The sequence below is a fragment of the Centruroides vittatus genome, unplaced genomic scaffold (genome assembly GCF_030686945.1).
Source record: "Centruroides vittatus isolate TY-2023 unplaced genomic scaffold, ASM3068694v2 contig_879, whole genome shotgun sequence".
In the NCBI taxonomy this organism is placed as follows: domain Eukaryota; kingdom Metazoa; phylum Arthropoda; class Arachnida; order Scorpiones; family Buthidae; genus Centruroides; species Centruroides vittatus.
The window spans coordinates 1488558-1504833 of record NW_027122571.1 but is presented as its reverse complement, the minus strand read 5'-3'; the positions used below and the strand labels follow the sequence as shown (position 1 = coordinate 1504833).

At 28.3% G+C, this 16276-nt stretch overlaps 1 protein-coding gene across 4 annotated transcripts in view; it reads right to left on the bottom strand.

The window, feature by feature from the left end:
* Positions 1-16276, bottom strand: part of LOC136983243 (neprilysin-1-like) — a 29026-nt gene that overhangs the window by 6456 nt on the left and 6294 nt on the right. The window contains exons 1-12 of one of the 4 annotated variants that reach the window (XM_067279931.1): positions 14658-14727; positions 10787-10898; positions 10571-10695; positions 10434-10493; positions 9988-10149; positions 9819-9905; positions 9344-9549; positions 9008-9202; positions 6255-6332; positions 6040-6185; positions 4389-4605; positions 488-586 (exon numbers count right to left, since the gene is read on the bottom strand). In XM_067279931.1, the coding sequence (XP_067136032.1) occupies positions 488-586; positions 4389-4605; positions 6040-6185; positions 6255-6332; positions 9008-9202; positions 9344-9549; positions 9819-9905; positions 9988-10149; positions 10434-10493; positions 10571-10695; positions 10787-10818 (1407 nt within the window). In that variant the 5' untranslated portion in view covers positions 10819-10898; positions 14658-14727. Of the gene's footprint in view, positions 1-487; positions 587-4388; positions 4606-6039; positions 6186-6254; positions 6333-9007; positions 9203-9343; positions 9550-9818; positions 9906-9987; positions 10150-10433; positions 10494-10570; positions 10696-10786; positions 11058-14657; positions 14728-16276 lie in introns of those variants that run through there. The other 3 variants (XM_067279929.1, XM_067279928.1, XM_067279932.1) reach the window with 3 other exon arrangements.

Sequence of the window (16276 nt, the reverse complement as noted above, 5' to 3'; positions counted from 1 at the left end):
ATATTTTGACTTCAATTCAAAATGGTCTAGAGAGCTGCATGTCTATGCTTCTTTTTTTTTTTTTTTTTTTTTTTTTTTTTTTTAACTCTTTCCGCCCTGTGGGCACCAAGAGGGCCTCTTTTAGTAGGCCCATTATGGGTTCGGCCAGGCCCACAATGGGGCGACCGGGTGGTGAGGGAGGGGCCCGACATATCCGAACGGACCACCCCCCGAAAAATTCCTGGGGATTATTCGACCCGTTCGGATTCGATCCCGGGTCCCCCAGAGCGGTAGGCTGCCACCTTTACCGCTCGGCCATCCGGCCTAATTCATGTCTATGCTTCAATTTCCAGTCCAAATAATGAAAATACATCAAGTAATACAGTAATTAGATAAAAATATATTTCGATATTTACATTATGACAAATAAACAAAATAAAATATGTTGGAAATAATAATAATAATCTTTAAAAAAGGGGAATTTCCCATTAGATACCAAAGAAATTACCTTTTTTATTGCTTCATTTTTTGTTTCATTGTCCATCCATTTTGTATTTTGAATAACGTTTTTAAAAGTGAATTTAATTTCATCAACCATTTCTTTAATCTGAAAATATAAAAATATTTTAAATTTTAATAATTATTTTAAAATAGTAAAATTTTTGTAAACATTTTAAAATTTAATTATTAATCACCATAAAATCTTTAGCGAGTTAACAACTAGCAGTAAATTTATTTCTTTAATTAATGAAACAGTTTAATTCAGAAAACGTACTTCAACAGAATCTATAATAAAAACTTTTCCAAATTCATTTTCTAAGATGCAAACAATTGTGGTGCTAACTGTGCATCTGACCACGGTCTGATCGCATGAACTTTCCTGGAATTTTCTCTTATATCAATATAGATGCCAATTTGGCTATTAATGAGGACTTATCATACCACAATCAAAATGACCAGATTATAACTTCTTTATTGTTTTAATTAACTCCAAAACGTACATTTCTAGATTTTCTTCGCGTGTCTAACATCTAAATCAGCAGTCTCAAACTTAAACCCAGCAAAGGGCCAGTCAAATAAATGTATATCAGACACGGGCCGTATTCAATATTATTCGGTAAACCAAAACATACTGTAATTTAAAAAGGTTCTAATAAAGAGCCTTTTGTTGCCAGACCTGTAAACAGTTAGCGGTTCGAATTTTTTCTATTTTAATACCCGCAAAATGTTAGAAATTTTGATTTTAAGAAAAGAATTTATCAAAGCTGCCGGCCAGATATGAAGCCTTAAGGTCGATTTACACACAACGGTGACGTGCCGGCACCTTGACCGTTTGGTAGCCTTAACGTCGAGCACGGCACAGTGATGAGTATTCACACACAACAGTGACCTAACCGTGCAGTATTGACGGCCGGATGGCCGAGCGGTAAAGGTGGCAGCCTACCGCTCTGGGGGACCCGGGATCAAATCCGAACGGGTCGAATAATCCCCAGGAATTTTTCGGGGGTGGTCCGTTCGAATATGTCGGGCCCCGTCCCTCACCACCCGGTCACCCCATTGTGGGCCTGGCCGAACCCATAATGGGCCTACTAAAAAAGGCCCTCTTAGTGCCCACAGGGCGGAAAGAGTTAAAAAAAAAAAAAACGTGCAGTATTTGTTTCGTTCTCTCGGTGAGTAGTCGTGCAGTTTTCTGAGGAAGAATTGGCTATCATAGCTATATGTTTGGACGATGAAAAAGAAATCCAATCAAGAAAGCGCTGCAAGTGGGTACATCAAGCATGGACAAAAAGGTCAATAGAATGGGAATTTCATACACTTTATAAAGAATTAATAGATGATGAAACTAAATTTTTTGAATATTAATTAAATAATTAAACAATTAAATAATAATTAAAATAAAGAAATAAAGTAAAATACCTGTATTTGATTATAATTAATTATTGATTATTTTGATTTCCTTAGAAAACAAAATTTACCGTCATTGAAAATATCGTTCCCGAGAAATGTACTTTCACGTTACAGTCACGCCACTGCCACTCCACAGCACTGTAACGAACGAGTCTGGACAGGGTGGTTTAAAACTAGGTCAACGATTTCCCACAGGCAAAAATTTATTGTACTGTGCCGGCACGTCACTGTTGTGTGTAAATCGACCCTTAACGGGCCGCCAGTTTGCGACCCCTGATCTAAATAGAGATCAGTTTTCCATAGAAATCCCTTCCGGGAAGCATCTTTATTGACAGATTGCCCTTCTGTTGCGTTGACCTATTTCATCAAACCTATCCCATCTAAGATGTATGCACAGTACATTGTTCTTAATTCCGGCCGTCTCTGTTATGGGCCTAGGCAAACCCACAAACCTATGATGGGATATGAATTAAAAAAAGGTCCTCTTACGAGTTAGACCTACAGAGCAAAAAAGGTCAAAAAGTAATAAAAACATATTTTCTGCATATTTTTATTGTGTTTCACAACATATTTTCGTATAACTAAAAATACATCAGTAAGTTACACCAAACCTGTTTGACAAACACCAAAAATATTTAATATAACGAACGTTTTCGTCTGTATCAATCGGACATCTTCAGGTTATATAAGTCTATTAAAGAACAGAATACTAAATGGAATACAGAACTCAAATTGAACGTTTAAATCAGCGGTTCCCAACCTTTTTTTGACCAGGGACCACTTTGATTTCATTGTTGTTAGCAGGGACCACAAGGTTTAAGAAAAATAAACTGTGTCAATCTAAAAATAAACTTTAATCAAAACTTTTAACATAAGTAATTGTTAAACTCAAGAGTAACATGTTTTAACAGTACTATTATAATAGAAAACATAACATTTTTGGTAAAAATTAAATTCAGTTTGTATCAATGTGGGAATAATAATTTAAAATGAATAAAAGTTTTAAATCTTTCGCGGACCATATTTTAGCTTCTGCAGACCACTGGTTAGGAACCGCTGGTTTAAATGGACGAAGTTCGGGCGTGCGCCCTACGCAGAGAATGTATATCATAAAGAAAAACCGTTATATAATTAATAAAATAAGAATATTTTGATTAATAAACTACACATGAAGTGATTTACTATGGTTCGAATCCAACTCTCCATGCCATTGGGAGATTGTCCGATTCTGCCACGATTCATTGATTACAGATCCAAGATCTGTAATCAATGATTTACCAACTATAGAGATTTCATTGTGCATTTTGAAGAAGTACATGATTGTATTACTCAAAACAACGTACTAATACGTTTAATTATATACCTAATGATTGAAATTGTTACCAGTATTTTACCAAACGTTGAAATTTTATTGTGCATTTCGTAAATGTGGATGTGTCAACTTCATGAATAAGAAAAAAAGCTTGTAAGAAAAGCTGATGAGGGATTAAGGTCCAAAATGCATAATTTTTTGGGAAAATAAATTGATTTTCGAAGGCTGATCTTGTGTCCAGTGACGGTGTAATAAGTCTAGGAATAAAGAGGCCAACATAGTGCTCACAAGTATATTCTTCAAATGTGCCGGCTAATGCCTCGTTGCTCATCGTAAGTAACAAGTATAAATCTCTTCTACCATTGTTGATATGGGGCTGTGATACATTATAGTTGCTGTGCAAAGGTCATAACAAGGCCTCTATGATATCCATGTTGTACTGTGAGTGTTGCGATGTAATGTAATTCCTCATTCCTGTCCTTGAGCATTGAGGAGTACGTAAAGGCCCTCTTCACCAAAGATTAAAAATCACCTTGATTGCTAGACTCCATCATTATCTAATCTAATGAGTATGTCTAGAAAGTTGACCTGGTGTGAGCTATGTTGTTTCATCTCTGAGGAGACCGTAAGACGGCCGGATGGCCGAGCGGTCAAGGTGGCAGCCTACCGCTCTGGGGGACCCGGGATCGAATCCGAACGGGTCGAATAATGTCGGGCCCCGTCCCTCACCACCCGGTCGCCCCATTGTGGGCCTGGCCGAACCCATAATGGGCCTACTAAAAGAGGCCCTCTTAGTGCCCACAGGGCGGAAAGAGTTAAAAAAAAGAGGAGACCGTAAAGTACCTTCTCTTTTTTTGAGGAGAGATAGTAAGAGACCGTAAAGTACCTTTACGGTCTCTTACTATCTCTCCTCAAATTAAGACAGTCAAGGAAGTTTTACAATGGTTGGTTGCTTTTCCAGATGATCAAGATGCCATTAACATATCTACTGTAGAAAATGATGTGGTCACTAAAGTTTGGAAGTATCGTATGCTCGAAACGTTTCACGATCATTTCATAAATGGTACCAGATATGGGATATTTTTGTATAACAATATAAAAAAAATTGTCACCTTGCAAATATTTTAAAATTATAAGTTATATTAAGAATAACAATACATATTTTTTAAATAATTGAAAAGATACATACATCACATTTTGAAATATCCGAAAAGAAATGCGAAATATATGAATGTGCGACTGCATAACCAAAGGCAATATTGGTTAAAGTGACACATATTTTCCATCGTTGCAAAGCAAGATTGCTTGAAATATTTTTATATCTTAACATTTCTTCCTTAAATATTTTAGGCAAATGATTGTATTGCTTTTCCATAATTCTCCATCCTAAATAGTTAGCAATCTGTCTGAAACAGAATGAAATTTATTTTTATTTTATTATAAATTATTAAAAATAGTCTATTTATTATATAATATTTTTATTAAAAATGATTGTTTCTCAGATTTTACAATACAAAGTAATATTACATGAATTAGATAATTATTCTATAACAGAAAAATTATCTGAGATATTAGAAATAAGTGCGTTGAAGTATAGATTAATATGTAAATAATGATTAATATAGTATCTGAGATTGAGAATTCATTGATCAGAATGATGGAACAATAAAAATTCAATTGATTGTTGAAATTAGAGATTACTTGCATAGAAGAATTGCAAAGTCGCAGTCTTTCCAAAAATTTTAAGAAAAACGAAATCAAATACATAAAAAAATTTAGCAATGAGTTGCTTAACTTTCTCAGCAACATTAAAAACTTTTATATCTTTAATTATTACAAAATGGCAAAATTTTGAGGGTAAGAATGGACTTTATAAAAATTTGTAAATGCTAATAACGAGTAAAATCGTCATCAAGTCCGACCCCACGCTTCGTGACCCGCACGATCTATATTCCAATTCCAGGACCTTTAACCACCAAAATTTAATAGCATCAATGCCGCTAATACACAAACCTCCCTGCAAAATTTCAGAAATTTTCGACAAAAGGCACAGGAGTTATTAAGCGTCAAAATGGGTGTATGTATAAATGCATGTGTAAAATCGTGCCACCCATGCACATGCATCTATACAGAAAAAAACACGAATTTTCTTTTGCTTTCTTGCTTTTTTTGCATTCTTGTCAACATACGACGATCATATGACTCCTTTCCCACCACAAGCGAATAAAAGCTCGAGCCCTCGGAAGCTCAGGGCGATCCAACGGAAGTTATACTTGTCCAGGTGATACACGAAAGGAGAAGACTCCGGTAGAAGACAGTTCACGAACTTCCATACAGATCGCCATGTCTACTAGGACTACGATTCCTACGAACCATTCGACGCATACCGTTCGTTTCCTCATAGATGTATTTTTGTTAGAGCATTGTGTACCCTCTCTCTCGCTACGAGAATAGGCTTAGTTAAGAGCTGCCCTTTTATATATATATCTAGTTGTTAATCGCATTTAATCGAGTATAGCCTTGTAGGCCTTGTTAACCTTAGATTTTAATAAATGCTTTGTTTAATTGTTTAACCTGTCTCCTGACTATCTAACGATGCGACTTCCCCACTCGAAATTCAGCCATTCAAACGACTCCGAGGTCGGGTTTTAACAACCTGTGCCGATTACGTGGTTACTAGGGTAACCCCTATAGCCCCCGGCTTATCTTACATGTAAAATTTCTAATAAAAATTGTCTTGATAAATTTTCTAAATTAACAATGAAAATATTTTAAAATTTAAATTTTTTTAAATCAAATTATTAAAATAAATGCATAATTTAAATTTCTGTAAAAGTTACCTTTTAGAGCAATTTTTAATTACCCCAGGGAGCTTTCTAAAATATTCCGTATCTCTGACAATAATCTCTTCATCTTCGGTAATAAAATCATTAGTTTCTCCCAAAGTTGAATTTGTTGCAAGTTGTAAATAAGTCAACCAATCAAACTAATAAATGAATAATTCTCTAATTATTTTATTTATTTAGTAAAATAGTTAAAGTTTCGAATATCTTACTTCTTTGATTGTATCTGCAAGTTGTTTAATTGTAAATTTATTATAATTCGAGGTACTTTCATCATCTGGTGAAAATATCTATAAAATCATTTTAAAAAGCAATATTTATATATATTATTTCATTATATACAGAACATTTTTAGCTTGCATGATAAAGTTATCAATAAATTAAAAACTCATGGATACAAATTAAAATTAAATAAGAGCAACTTAAACTTGATATAAAATTATTTGTAAATATTAATATTTATTTTAACCAACGAAGCTAATCAATACAATAACAATTTTTATTTAAAATCAAAGTATTGCGAAGACAAATCAACTGAGAGATTGCTAAGTTAATACATTAAACGGATAGAAGTGGATATTTTAATTACATGAACACTTATGATGGAAAACAATTAGTAATAAGAATAATATAAATTTAAAACGTTTTAATTAATATTTTCATACGTTTTCGTACATTTAAAACTTTTCTACTTTATAAGTACACATTACAACAATGCTAAAACACGTAACATTTGATAGAATATGTAAATTTTATATTAATGAAAATAAATATATTCAAAAAATAAAAAAAAGAAAGTCTACAATCGATGTTAGTATTTTAGTGGAATATTATTCTTGTCTCTCTCTTTTTCTTTTTAAAATAGAAAAACGATAAAATAAAATAAAAATAAATTATTAACACAAGAATGAATTTTATAAAGTGTAAAGCAGACAATAATAAGAGAGATAAATAGAAAGCAAAAAGTGGATATCATTAATAAAAAAACAGAATAATTCTAAGCACTGTCTCAAAAAATTCATAAATCTACATCAATATCCATATATTATTTTATATATATGTAGGATATTGTATATAAGAAGCAGCGTTATAACGGTTATTCGATAACAACTTGAAAATTTAACATTCAAGATATGTATTTCGCATTGACTAGAGGTCATTCAAAACGTTGATCTTTAGAGACTATTATTTTGTGGTCAAATATATCCAGTACTCTCAGCGCCGGATTAAGCCTCTAGCGGGCCCTAGACAAAATTTAAATTGGGGCCCCATTTAAATAAGTTGCATCTAAACAAATCTTATATAATGTGACATTAGCGTAGCTAGCATGGGTGACACCGGTGCGGATATCGTGGTGTCACCCATAACTTTTTAACTCTTTTATAAAACACTATTGAATTGTAATATCTTCGCACTCGAGCAACTTGAACGCTATATCGAATATGCGATGTCGCGACGTATAAGTGTAGATTTAGAAAATAAATCATAACCATCCATACATCAGTACTACCACGAGACGCGGCCCTAGGAATATTTCTAGATGGCGCGAGAGATCCCGTGGCGTACATTACTTCTGACACACGGGTGGCTGTTGACCTTTTCTTTTTTTTTTTTTTTAGGTAATGGCTAGTCGAGCGGAGCTTAGTAAGAATTGTTAAATACAGCCTTTTCTGTCCTATCGAATTTCGATTCGAGTTTCGAAATCGAAACAGAGAAATCTTCTGCACTGAAGCCGGGCTCCTCCGAATTACGGGCCCTAGACAAATGTCTACTTTGCCTATTCGATAATCCGGCCCTGAGCACTCTCTATCTATTCAAAAGAATCAGATATGTCAGCCGCAAGTAACAGCATTCTTATTTGAGATCTTAATGATCGTCATTACTACGAAAAACGAAGTAAACATATTTCACATTCGATTTTGATTTCTCGGCGATAAGAACTAAAATTAAATGTTATTCGGTCAATAATATCTCTGATATAATTAAAGATGATTATAAAGAAAAACAGTTTAACATTTAATTACATGCATTTTAAGTGATTTTCGAGTTTGATTAATGAAATTTAAAATTTACAAGAATTGATTGTGACGTTTTAATAAAATCTGATGGAAATTCTTTAGCTAAGAAGTAAGTATTCTTTTATACTAAAATATCTTATTTTTATTATTAATATTCTTATATTCGTCGATATTTTTATCTTCTTTCTTCCAGGGAAATAATGAAATAATTGATTGAAAAACAATCCAAAAAGCTTCAATAAACATGAACTCTGAAAAAGCACTAATCAAAGAATTATTATAAAATTAAATTACTGTGTTTAGCATTCAATATAACTTGTGATTATTCTATCACAAGAGTGATATTGAATGCTAAATTAATAAGTGAACTATTAATATTTTGCTATATATGTTTACTTTTAACAACACATTTTATTTTATAAAAACTTTTATTCATAAAAAACAACTTTTTAATTCATAATTTCGTGTAAGGGAACCAAGGCAATTGATTTAATGCATTGAAACAAAAGAAAATATTTAAAAAAATTCTCCAATGACCTCGATATTGCTTGATTAGAATACTTTCATTTTATAAATTAAAAAGAAACTTAATAAATATAATTTGTATTCAGTAATTTGTAACATAATTTTTGTGCTTTATTTTCTGAAATAAAGCTACAACATAAAACACTTCGACTTTTCGAATCAATTGTCTAGAATAGGATCATAATAACTGCTTCTTACTGTTTACGATAATGATAAATTTATTTCGATTAATATACAAACTTCACTTAAATTCTGGAATGAATTTCCTTACATTTAGGAGAGAAAGATCCTCCTGAGAGAAATTTCCTTAATTCCATACTTCATAAAAACAAAATTATTTTGTTACGTTTTTCAGCACTATTGTAAGTCTAAATGTTAAAAAATGAATATAAAAAATTAAATATAAAAATAAATATATAAACCTCTGCTAATTTTCTCTCAAAATCAATTATTTCTTCGATATCTTTATCCAAGTCTTCATTCGGATCCTTTCTAACGTTCAATAATGTTATCATATTTTTAATGTGTTCTTTATAATTCTTGAGCGTTGTTCGGCTTTCTTCATTGGAAGAATTTAATAAAATATTTGTTCTTTGACTCAAACTAGGTTTATCTAGCTAAAAATAAAAAAAATAATTAATATATTTAATAAACAACTTTTTCTTGAAAGTTATCTTACCGCAATATATATTTGTAAGAAAGCATTCTTTACAGGAAACTGCTTAATTATTTATAATTTCATATAAAGTAAATCTAACCTGTATGATATTATAAGACGTATTTTTGATATCAGGCGAAATTATAAATCGAACGATATAACCAGTAGCTGTTTTTCTTAATAACCAGGTAATAGCATTCAGCCAATCAAAATCGTTAACGTTCCAATCGGAAGATATGATTGGCCAACCTCCGAATTCTTTTATTAAATTAAGAAAGGGCTTGGATCCTCTCGATTCGATACTTTCTACAAGTATTTGAAAAAATTTATATGAATTATAAGCTATTTCTAAATTATTTAATATCAAAAACTACTTCAACAAATACCTGACATATTGAAAGATAAGCTTATCTAATTACTGTTGGCTTAGATATAGAGGAAAATTATTCTTTTATTTGTTTGTTACTTAATGTTACATACATAAGAATATAAATTGAAAAGAAGTAATTTTTCTTTAAATTTTTAGTGTTTTAAAACAAAGAATTAAATAAAAGTGATATAATTTAATATTTTACCATTATCTAAACACGCTCTAAAAAATGTTACAGTCTTATTTACTGGTATTAAAGAATATTTATCCAATTGTAAATTTGATAGAAGATCTGAAATTAAATTATTTTCAATTAAAATTTTATAAATTTGAAAATTTTAATTTTTCAAAATCAATTTAACGACTTCACATACCATTAATTTTTAATGCAATGTTCATTTCCAATTCTTCAGAAGGGCCAAAAATTATGTTATTTTCAGGTAAGGGATGGTCACGTATCCATCCGTCACAACAGTAACTATAGAAATTGTCGCATGGATCGACAGAATTATTTATCCATCCTCTAAGTTGCTGACCTATGGAAAGATAGAACAAATTTTAAATATATATAAAAAACATATAGTTGTATTTATATTAAGTTTAGCCTTCAGATAATTTTTTTATATTTTTTCCCGAATAAAAAGTGATATTTATTAAATAAACATCTTGAAAATAATAAATGCTTTTTAATTCCAATTTAAATTTCATTTTTAGATGAATATCTTGTAGTAAAAAAAAAAAATTATATATAAAATTATAAGGACTAATAGTCTTTTTATAGATCTAATATATAGGCGTATCATTATCAACAAATGCTTACTTCTTTCCGTGCAGTCAGTTGTTGTGCAGACAGAAACTTGAGATAATGTAGAATTTTTTCCTAAAATTCAGAAAAAAATTCACGTTAAAAATCAAATACATTTGACTTTATTTTATAATTTCATAAAGTTTTCATACCTTTTTTAAAAATTATGACCAATAATGGGATGATCGTACATAAAATGAGTATAGAAAGAATAGTATTTATTATTAATAGACGTTTTTCAAACTTAGTTCTTGTACTCCAAAAAGCTCTTAAAAAACTTGAGAAAATTAAATATTTAAAAATAATTATCATTTTTTCCCCATTTTTTTTTAATGTAAACATTACAAAAAATAATTTTAACACTTTACTTTTTATTAATCATTTGTTCTCCACTTGGCATAATGAGTGAAAAAATCTGTGATTAAGTTAATAAAAATTAAATATTTCAATTTAAAATTCGAATATAAAAGAGTAGAAATTCTGTAATAGAAGAATAAATATTAGTAATTTCAATTAAATTAATTTAATAGAATTATTCTATATAATAACAATAAACAAAATAATTTTAAAAACTAAGCTTTAGCCTTTGGTGATTTATCCAGCTTCAGTTATATCAACGTAGAGATAAGTTTAACGTAGCTAAAAATATAAGCCAAAAGCAATTACTTTTACACTAGAAGTGTGTAATTTTTTTTTACAAAATACAGCTTAAAGTTAACAAAGAAAATATAATTATCAGTAATTACTACAACCAAGATTTGATAATGAAAGTAATGATGTAATAATATTTAATTTAAATATAATTAGTTACTTAAATAGTTAAAAAAAAGTAATTATGTAAGTGTAATATTTCATTTATTAAAATCAAGTATTATTATTTATTGATTTCATTTAAAGTAAATATGAATAATATATTTTTAATAATTTTCTAGGTAGATGTTTTATTTTATCTTAAGTTATATTTAAAATACATATGTAAGTTCAATAAATCATTCAAACAAAGAATGTATTCATTTATGTGACGAATTACATTCAACCTTTTCCTTCAAGAATGAATTTAGAAGATATTCCCACGAATATTATGCAACAGTTAAAAGATAGATGAATATATTCAATCTTATCTACATTGTTAAATAGTAACGTGGGAATGGAGTAAAACAAGAAACAAGATTATTTAGATAAGAATAAACTCCTGTTTCTCAATTAATCGAATAAATACAAATTTCACTAATTATATATATATATATATATTAGAAAATCTTCACTAATTTCAACACATCACTTTGATTCATTTGAATTATTTTATATTACAGATGACAACTTTATTTATACAAAACGAAAGTTACATAAACTACCTTAGTAATATTTCTTACATAATATTCGATTTAAAGTAGTAAAATCAAATCTTGATAAGATATTATGTTTTGTATAATATGAAAGAAATAAAAAAAATAAATAAAAATTGATAAAATTTCACACATATTTTTCGAGATAGCTGAGTTTCTTCGGTTCTGGAGCCAAATTTCAATATTTCGTTAAATAAATTTACTATTATCAACTAAAGAAATTTAATTTTAAAGAAAATAATCACGTAATTGCCACCTGTTATTTTAAGTTTGTGGCGCATCCCCACTTTCAAAAAAAAAAAAAAAAAAAAAAAAATAGATGATAATTAGAATAAACCTCGAATTTAGGACGTATACTTCTACTTTAAATTGAAAAACACATAAAAAAATGTCTTAAATTTGAAGTAATATGATATTTATAAATTAATAAATGGGTTTTATTTATTAATTAATCGAATTACTACTATTTACTTTTGAAAATAGTTATTGAAAAGTTTTCTTTACTTAGAAATTCATTACTAATACAGTACTTATATTATAATCCAATTCTTCAAATATATTAAACTAATAATGATAATCTTCGTACATTAATCTTATCAGGTAATGCAAAAGTTTAGAGGAAGATCGCTGTATAAATTAAAAGGTCTATTGTTTGATTGTTCGTTAAAATCTAATTTTTATATAAAAGAAAATAACAAACTTTGAAATTTAATCCCATCTTTTATGTTAATACTTATTCATCCTACTCTAATCTCTTTAATACTAAATAAACAAGTAAGGAATGACAAACATTAAGAACGTAGGCAAACTTTACTACGTTTAAGATTTAATTTTGCATAGAAATTAAGAGTATAAACAAATTTTATTAATTCAAAATTAATTTAGTTTTTTTTTCCTGTTTGTTTTAAGTTTAGTTTGAGTTTTAAATTAAATTTTAAAACCAAACTTAGTATTAAATTTTACAGATTTCTCAATTTAAAAGGAGTCATTTTTTTCATTTAAAAAAATGAATTTCGTCAAGTGGATTGTTATTTTTAGATATTTATAATTCATGTCAAAGTTTTTTGGGTCATCTTAATGATTAAGATTAGAATATAGTTGCTATCCGTCGTATATTAACTTAATAATTTGAATATTAAGTTTCAAAATAAAAATCGACAAGCAATTTTAATTGGCTTTTAAATTTGTTTATAAATTTAAATTTTGGTTTTCTGTCGAAAATTCTTAAATATACCTTTTGATTTTAATAGCAGAAAAGAATATTTTTTATTAAGTTATAACATAAATTTATTTCGCTTAAAAACAAATAAAGAAAGTGTTAAAAATTCTAATTTTAGATTTAAAGTTAGTCTAAACAGAAATCATGTTTTTAATCTTTTCGTTTATTTTAATTTCTAAATATAGTTTTTAGTATAAAACCTCGACTTTATTTGCAATTACACAAGTTCTTCCTTGAAAAAACAAACGTTTGATATATTTCGTGTTTTTAATAATGTTTTCTTTATTTAGTAATCAGAAAAACTATTTAAAAAACTGATATTTGAAGTCTTTACAGTAATAACAAAAATTTTAAGACTTGTCTAAGGACTAAATTTAATTGATGCAAATGCAGCGGCTTTTGCATCTAAAAGAAAGAAAGAAAAAAAAAAAAATACAGAAATAATATTAAACGAATTTTTAAATAGATTTGTAAGATATTTTTATAATTTACTTTAAAATATTCAAATATCGAAGATGCAATACAATTTTACTTCGTTTTTTGCAATGTATACATCTAAATTCGTGCCCATCAAAACAAGTATTAAATTGAAATATATTTTTTAAATTTTTGTATACCGTATTAAGTTAAAACATACCGTTTTTAATACTTAATAACGGTATACAAAATAGATCAAGCTTATTCTATCATTTGATAACCAGCAATTTAAATAATAAAATATTATTGTTTGTGATATAAATTTTTTTAATGTAAAAGGACCTGAAGAAAAATAGAAAATCATCATTTCTTTTATGTTTATTTCTTGGTTATACAATTTTATAAATAAATGCAAGTTTATAAACTATATTATTCCGAAAATAAACGACAAATATAAGACTGAAATGACTTATTTGTATGCGTGTAATGTGTTTATGTACTATATAATATATGTACCACATGAAACCATGTACTATATGTAATACATATAATGTAATATATATATATATATTACATATATGTATATGTATACGATATACAAGTGTATAGTATACACTAAACACCAAATATTTGTATAAATTAACATTGTGTACTCTATAAATTTACACAAAGATATAGGCGAGTTATTTCCGTTTTCGGAACAATATTCTACATCAAATATTAGTCCTAAATTTAATCATTGAAGGTTTTATTTTTTTTAAATATATTATCAGTCAAATAAAGATATAGCTATTTTCTTTATTGTATTATTTCATATTTACATAATGTCGTTTTATGAAATGCTAAAATATATTCTGTAATAAATCTACTAATAGTTTATGCCTGGTTTTGTTGAATAAATTTATTTATAATCAATCAAACGTTTATCGTGAATAAGTTAAAAGCTTTTAAACAAAATAAACAATGTTTAATTTTAAATAAGTTATTTCTTTTTGAAAATCTCAATGATATAAATAGATGTAAAAAACAATTATATAATATTTACATTAGACTAACTTAACATCATAGTCTTAGATTTAAAATATTTAAAATATTTAAAATTAATACAATAGAAATTATATTTGACATTTAATTTTTTCATAAAATAAGAACAAATTTTTCTCAACTCAATAACTTTTACATAAAAATTTTTTCAGTAACCGTTATTTAATTTCTATAAATTACGCGGTGTTAAAACGGAAAACGAGTACAACTTACCTAAAAGTGTTAACCAGGTAACATTTCACATGTCAAGTTGTTATCTGAAGTTACACCTGCCCACTCAGTTACTAGCGCCCTCTTAAGTGACGTCAAACAGATAATTCCTGACCTTTTTGATGTTGATAATACTTGTCATAGTGACAGATATAAACAGTAACGAGTACTAAAACTTGGAGACGAAAAAATTGAATTTTTTTAATGTCAATTAAATTCTATATACTTTACACTTTTAATTAGTTCTTAAAGGTTTAAACTTCGTGATTTCGTTCTAATAACTATACCGACTTTTCTATTCGAATTCATTCTTTTAGTTACTGATAGCTTAATTTCGTTTATGGATAATGTCTTACACAATTCCCAACAAGTAAATTTATTAGTGGAAAAGAAAACAATTAATATCTATTCATACGTCATCTCACGATACTAATATTGTTATTTATAACATGTTAATTTTTATATAAAAGATAATCCGTGAAACAAACTTCAATTTTTTTCCTTGTTGTCTTTTGAATATTGTGATAACGTTGGAGATAGAAGCAAAACTTTTCTGCTTATCGTCCATATTATATCTCTTTCAAGCAAAATTTTTGTTATTTGTATATACATATATATATATATAGATCGTATTTTTCTGTTTAGTTTATTTGTTTAAGCAATAGATCATACGTTATTATAAACACAACTATAAATTGTAATAGGCCTACAATGAAGCTCAATTTCTATATCTATATTTTGTTATAAAGTTATATAGTGTATAAACATATTAAATTTTTCAACAATAAAAATTCATAATAATTAGCCCACGACTATAAATTGGATAGAGTTAGATAACCTAAATAAATAGGACTTAACAATTGGAGGGCTTATCACACGAAGGCCGAGAGAAAGAAAGACTAGATCTTTAACAAAAAAGTTAGTCTTTAATAATCGTATTCAATTTCGTATGCATTTCGGGTACAGGACCCCTCATCAGCTTACAAACACATGGCACAAACATAATAATTATAACACCAATAATTAATCAAAACAAAGTGTTATCTAATATACAGTGCATATTAGATAACACTTTGTTTTGATTAATTATTGGTGTTATAATTATTATGTTTGTGCCATGTGTTTGTAAGCTGATGAGGGGTCCTGTACCCGAAATGCATACGAAATTGAATACGATTATTAAAGACTAACTTTTTTGTTAAAGATCTAGTCTTTCTTTCTCTCGGCCTTGGTGTGATAAGCCCTCCAATTGTTAAGTCCTATTTATTTAGGTTATCTAACTCTATCCAATAAAAAGTCACTTAAAATTTCTATTCTAACATATCATTTTAATTTATAAAATTATTAAGTAGTCGAAGTATTTTCTTAGATAGGCCTAAGTATGTTTAAAAACTGAAACTGCTACTGAAATGAATGGAATCATAATCTAAACTAGTTCTGTTCAATCTGTAATCCGCAAACAGTTTATTACTGAGTCAAGACGATATTTCACTTAAAGTTTCGTAATTTTATACATTACGTTAACAAAACTGTTTTAAAACGTCTTTTTAAAAACATAATATTTTATTACTTTCTGTTTTTTTTTGTTTTTAACTATTTAAATAAACGCTTAGTGTCAGGGA